The 5771-nt window shown below is 42.8% G+C and overlaps 1 protein-coding gene across 1 annotated transcript; it reads left to right on the top strand.

The window, feature by feature from the left end:
* Positions 1 to 418: 418 nt before the first annotated feature.
* On the top strand, positions 419 to 5373 carry LOC123060004 (kinesin-related protein 4). Its single transcript, XM_044482563.1, has 6 exons — positions 419 to 552; positions 875 to 997; positions 3606 to 3734; positions 3817 to 4010; positions 4095 to 4627; positions 5048 to 5373. Exons 2-5 carry the CDS (start codon positions 883 to 885, stop codon positions 4620 to 4622), a joined length of 966 nt encoding a protein of 321 aa, XP_044338498.1. The 5' UTR covers positions 419 to 552; positions 875 to 882; the 3' UTR covers positions 4623 to 4627; positions 5048 to 5373.
* Positions 5374 to 5771: the final 398 nt, after the last annotated feature.

The following is a 5771-nucleotide window of genomic DNA, read 5'->3' as shown; positions in this document are numbered from 1 at the left end:
TCACCATGGTGGTGCTTTAGCCGATGCAGTGCACCGCCGTCATGCCGTGGAGGGAGCCGCCGGAGGGAGCCACCGCCTAGCCGGAGTTTACCCGCTGCGCGCGTCCGCCCCGCAGCCACCGGGTGCAGGAGTACCCTGCGTTTTGATTTTCGGCCGAAAAAAACGAATTTCGGCCGTTTCGCTAGGGCCCGATATATGGGCCTATCGGCCGAATAATTTGGCCCAGTTTGAATTTTTTTTGCCCAGCCCAGCTTCCAGAGCCTTCCAACTAAGACAAAAGCACGAAACCCCAATCGGCCAACCCTAGAATCGCTCGTTGCTTGTCCCTCCTCCCGTGTGCGGCGCCGCCGCTGCGCACAGGACAGCGAGCGCTTCCACCCCATCTCCTCGCCCTCGTCCACTTCTCCGGCCAAGCCACTCACTTCTCCTCGCCCTCGTCCACTTCTCCGGCCAAGCCGCTCACTTCCACCACTTCTCCTCGCCCTCGTCCACTGCTCTCGACCTCACGAGTCCTCACCAGATCTGAAGCTCGTAGGCAGCAGGGCTCCCTAGGTAATCCCCATCTTCCTCCCCCTCTTGGCAGAACTTTCTTCCATGATTTGTTTTGGGTCGCTATTGCATATGCTCTAGCTTCTCAACTTGCAATGTTTGAGTGCTGCTATAGTTGATCTTCTGAATGTTTGCAAGTGATGGCTGTCCGTACTGTTCATTTCAACAGAATAGCACTGCATCCCTATGTACAAAATGCATTTTTCCAACAGAATAGCACTGCATCCCTATGTACTGTTCATCCCTATGTATTTTACTTTCGGAGAAACCTCTCAAAGTTTTACATGGGGGCCTAAGATTGTTTCCTGTCCTTTGCTTCTCCAAGACTGCAGCATGGTGCTCGGCGGCTGCGGCAACGGAGCTGATGGAGCACGATCCGACCAGTTCAACGGAGGCAGTAGCACGGGGCAGCGGCAGCAGCATGGAGGGCGTCCGCTTGACTGGGAAGGTACAGATGTTGAAATGATGCTTGTGTGCAACATTAAAGTTTTTTCTCCAGAACAGATTAGTTTCAACAGAAAAGTAGATGTTGACTGATGATTAATTTCAATGGTCAGTGGTACCATTAAGTGGTGGTTCTAGAACTAAGCATCATTGTATCTTTCTCAAGAATAGATTACAGTTTGTGACTTGTCTGTTTGTCAAACTAGAGCATCGAGTTGTATATAAATTACTTATTCCTTAGTATCTGAACTAGAGCATTGGGCTGTACTGTTTTTGTTTATTATTAATATGAGGACACCCTAGTAAGCGACGGTTGCTTCCTTAGTTACCTACTCTTCATAACTGACCGATGTCCTTTGTCACTTGATTTTCAGGTGATGGAACTGCAAATAGGAGTGGCAGCGGCAACCATGATGCAGGTGCAAGTGGTTCCCAAAGCTCTTGGAAAGTTTAGAGTATTTGGATCTCTCTTTCATATTTCTATATAGTAAGGCATATATCTTGATCTTATTGGTGCACATTTCTAGAGTATTTGCTTGGTATGCTGCCAGATTACTATGCTTTGCTTGTTCACACGATGCAAATGGAATATTGTTAGGTTCAATTAAAGTGATGTTGTTTGTAACTTTGCAATGCAGGAATTAAAGATAATAACTTATATGATCCTTGGAACCATACATGGCCGTATTCTGGGGGTTTTCATTGTATGTACTGTGGCCTAAAGCACAAAGGTGGAGGTGCAACCCGTGCCAAGGAGCACCTTGGTTGGATTGTAGGTAACGTGAGGAGCTGCCCAAATGTGCCAAGAAATGTGAGAGATGCAATGAGGGAGTGCCGGGATGAATCGAAGAGGAAGAAAAGAGAGAAACAAAATAGCAGGCTGAGAATTGAAAGAAATATTATGGAAGGGCTGTATCAACAAGGAGGGGTGATTAACATAATAGATGATGATGAAGAAGAAATTCAGATGAATATTAGAGAGGCATTGCGTGACCCGAATGTCTCCCGCAGAGTTGATAGGAGGATTGGCAAGGGGAGTGTGGGTGACGTGCGAGTTGCTGTTGGCAAAAGGAGTATCACCGCATATTTTGACAAGCAATTATGCAGCAACAAAGTATCTATGCAGCCCAAGATCAGTAGTGCTTTGGATGCTAATTCGAGAGATGCACTTGGCCTAGCTTGGTCCAAGTTTTTTCATGCCAATGATATTGCTGGACGTAAAGCTGACTGTCCATACTTCCGAGCTGCTTTGAAGATCACTCAACAATTAGGGCCTACTCCTATACCAACCGCGAAGGAGATTGATGGAAAATATTTGGATGCAAACTATGATGAAGCAACTTCGTTTCTTCAGAAATTCAAACAAGATTGGAAAAACTTCGGTGTGACCCTTATGTGTGACTCTTGGACTGGTCCAACAGGAATGAGTCTCATAAACTTCATGGTGTATTGCAATACACGAATGTTCTTCCTCAATACTATTGATGCATCCGGTCAGACTCAGAATTCAGGTTACTTCCTCCTCTTCTTCGCGTTTTACATTCTTCTTGAATACTTAGAGTTGTCCTAGAATTGTCTTATGTTCATGAAAATATTTGCTTTGTTCTAGTTAGGTATATACATATGTTTTTGCAATACTTTTCTTGAATAGTTGGATTTGTCCTAGAATTGTTTTATGTTCCTAATGCTTTGTTCTAAGTAGGTATATATGCATTCTACATATGTTCTTACAATACATGCTTCTTGAATACTTGGATCTGTCCTAGAATTGTTTTATGTTCTTAAAATACCTGCTTTGTTCTAATTAGGTATATGCATCTTACATAATTTTGTAGACTTTATCTATAGAGAGATTGAGAAGGTTGTAGAAGAGATAGGCCATGAACATATAGTTCAAATAGTAACAGATAATGGGTCCAATTATAAGAAAGCTTGCAAAACCCTTATAGAAGAACCAAAGTACTCTCATATTTTTTGGCAACCGTGTGCTGCTCACACCGTCAATCTTATGTTAAAAGATATAGCCAAATTTCCTGAGGTTGATGTGATAGTCAAGAGTGCCAAGACAATCTGTAGGTTCTTGCATAAGCACAATAATCTACATGATAACATGAAGAAGAACATAGGTGGTGAACTAATTAGACCAAATGCCACCCGGTTTGGGACTGTCTTCATGTTCCTTGAGAGTTACCATTTGAAGAAAGATAAATTTAGGGAGTGGATGGTTTCTCAGGATTGGAAAGAGTGTCAGTGGAGATATGAGCCTGGATACGTGTTTTCTGAAGAATGTTTGTCTAGTAATGTTTGGTGGAATGCACTAGAGTGGGTACTAGGTTCGTTAAGGCCACTTTATAAGGCCATGAGGTATGCTGATACGCAGAAACAATGCACTCTTTCTGGCTTCAAAAAAAGTATGATGCTCGCTATACAACGGATGGAAGCACATCTAGGCCCTACATCAAGGTTGTATCTTAGTTTCATGCGCAAGGTGGGCAAGAGGATAGATGCAATGGAAGAAGATACGTTTATGGTTGCAGCTACCATCCTTGATCCAGATACACATTACAGCCTCAAGCTTTGCAACCATACAAATTATGCTACTGCACTAACAGATGCGATAGCGAAGATATTAGATCCAAAGAGTGCTCTTTCAGCCATTGATGAAGTTAGTAAGTTTAGGGAGTGCCAAGGAAGGTTTGGAATCAGATTAGCACAAGAAGCTGCGGCGAGAATGGAGCCAAGTAAGTCGTGGTCTTTTGGTTTTAGAATTTCCATTTCCTTTTGTTTTGTAATTCTGAAAATTTCATTGGTGATATCTTGCAGCCCAATGGTGGTTTCAATTTGGAGGGGATGTTCCTGCATTGCAGAAGTGTGCAATGAGAATTTGCTCACAATGTGTCTCATCTAGTGGGTATGAGAGGAACTGGAGCGCCTTTGCTTTGGTGCACACAAAGCAAAGAAATCGCCTTTTATATGACAAGCTCCACAAGCTAGTTTCTGTCCGCTACAACCTAAAGGTATAAACCAACTCAAATTTACTTTGTACCTTGTATTGTCCTTGTGTCATATAATTTACTTGGTTTACTATCCAAACCTTGAAGATACGTGCTGAAGAAGATCAAGAGAAAGAGAGAGATATAGATAAAGAGGTTGATCCAAGTGCATTGCTGATAGATACAACAATGTTCGATGAGACAAATCCAATAATGGAGTGGCTGAATGAGGATGAAGAGGATCCAATTTTGGATGGAGCCGATGCGGCCAGTGCTGTTTTTGAGAAAATAAGGCGCCTCAACTCAAGCAGGAACAATTCTTATGTTCGTACAAAGGCTAATAAGAAGAAAAGAAAGAGGAATCATGATGAGGAGAATGAGTATGTCGAAACTGACAGTGAGGATGACGACAACGAGAATGAATATGTTGATAATGAGAGTGAGGATGATGATGGGGTGAGTGAGGATGATGAGGATGATCAACAAGATCAGCAAGAAACACAAATGCAAGTGGAAGAAGAGACACAAGTACAAGTTGAAAAGGAGACACAAGCAAGCATTGGCAATTTGGAGACTCGTAGATCTGGACGACTAGTTAGGAAGAAGACCAAGGAAATCAACAGCCTCTACTCGTAGATTTGGTAAGTCTCTTCTTTTCGGTGTTTCTTCTTCATGATGATTACTTTGAAAAATCTAGCTTGATGCATATGTTTGAAGCGGTTGATCTTTAAATAGCTTGATCTACATTGCTTTCTTATTCTGGTGCTCTAATGTGTATGCTCACCGTGTAATGATCAGTGCGCTTGTTCTAATTGCTGCTTGTCAATTATCATGTAGTATTGTTGTAATTTCTACTTATCTTCTTGTATGGCTGTTGTAATTGCTACTTATCACCTACTAGTGTTGTTCCAATTGCTACCACTCACCTACTAGTACTGTTCTAATTGCTACTTGTCTCTTAGTGCTATTCTAGTTGCTACTTATCATGTAGTGTTGTTCTAAATGCTACTTATCACTTGTATTTGTCTTTTAAATGGTACCTAGCTGGAGCTTGGAGCTAGCTGGAGCTTGGAGAATGATGCTAGTTGGAGGCTTGGAGCATGGAAGCTGGAGCTAGTGATGATTTCTTTTGGAGTTGTTGTTCGTTGTGATGCTTTGATGGTTGCCTTTTGCTGTTCGGTGTGATGCTTTGATGGCTGTCTTTTGGAGATGTTTCTACGTGAAGTCCTTTAAATTCCTAGAGTTGGTTGTACTGAAGTATTTAAACTTTGAACTATGATGTGATGGTTGTGGACTGTAAGTTTAGAACTAATGTGATGGTTGTGGACTGTAAGTTTATATTGGACTGACGCTCTTATTTTAATCCCTAGAGCTAATTTGCTAAAAATTATATGATTACTCCTGATGGCTGTTGGGCTGCTATGCTTTTGCTTTGCTTTTTCAAATTTATGCGAATGTTTGGTCAAATTTCAGCCGAATTTCGGCCAAATTTCGGCCAATTTTTGTCTGAAAATTCAAAATTTGATTTCGTAATTTCGTCCGAAATTTTGCCGAAATTTTTGAAATGACCGAAATTCGGCCATTTCGTTCAGGGCCGAAAAAAATGGCAAACCGAAAATCAAAACGCAGGGAGTACCATCCACGAGGCGGAGCCGCCCATGGGACTTGCGGTGGGCTTCGGAGAGGGCGGAGCAGAGTCGCCGTCGCCGCGCCGGAGTTGGAGGGGACGCCACCCTCGGAACCCTAGCCATCGGAAGGGGTCGTGGCTGAGCTCTCGGGGCCACG

This window comes from Triticum aestivum, chromosome 3A, assembly GCF_018294505.1.
Source record: "Triticum aestivum cultivar Chinese Spring chromosome 3A, IWGSC CS RefSeq v2.1, whole genome shotgun sequence".
Lineage (NCBI taxonomy): Eukaryota > Viridiplantae > Streptophyta > Magnoliopsida > Poales > Poaceae > Triticum > Triticum aestivum.
The sequence above is the reverse complement of the archived record's forward strand: the minus strand, read 5'-3'. Positions and strand labels throughout refer to the sequence as shown.

Excerpts from the sequence above, each read along its gene's own strand:
- LOC123060004 (XM_044482563.1), top strand. The coding sequence starts at position 883 with ATGGTGCTCGGCGGCTGCGGCAACGGAGCTGATGGAGCACGATCCGAC. Across the intron at positions 998-3,605 it reads GCGTCCGCTTGACTGGGAAG|ATGCGATAGCGAAGATATTA; the intron begins GTACAGATGTTG and ends CTGCACTAACAG. Across the intron at positions 4,011-4,094 it reads CTGTCCGCTACAACCTAAAG|ATACGTGCTGAAGAAGATCA; the intron begins GTATAAACCAAC and ends CAAACCTTGAAG.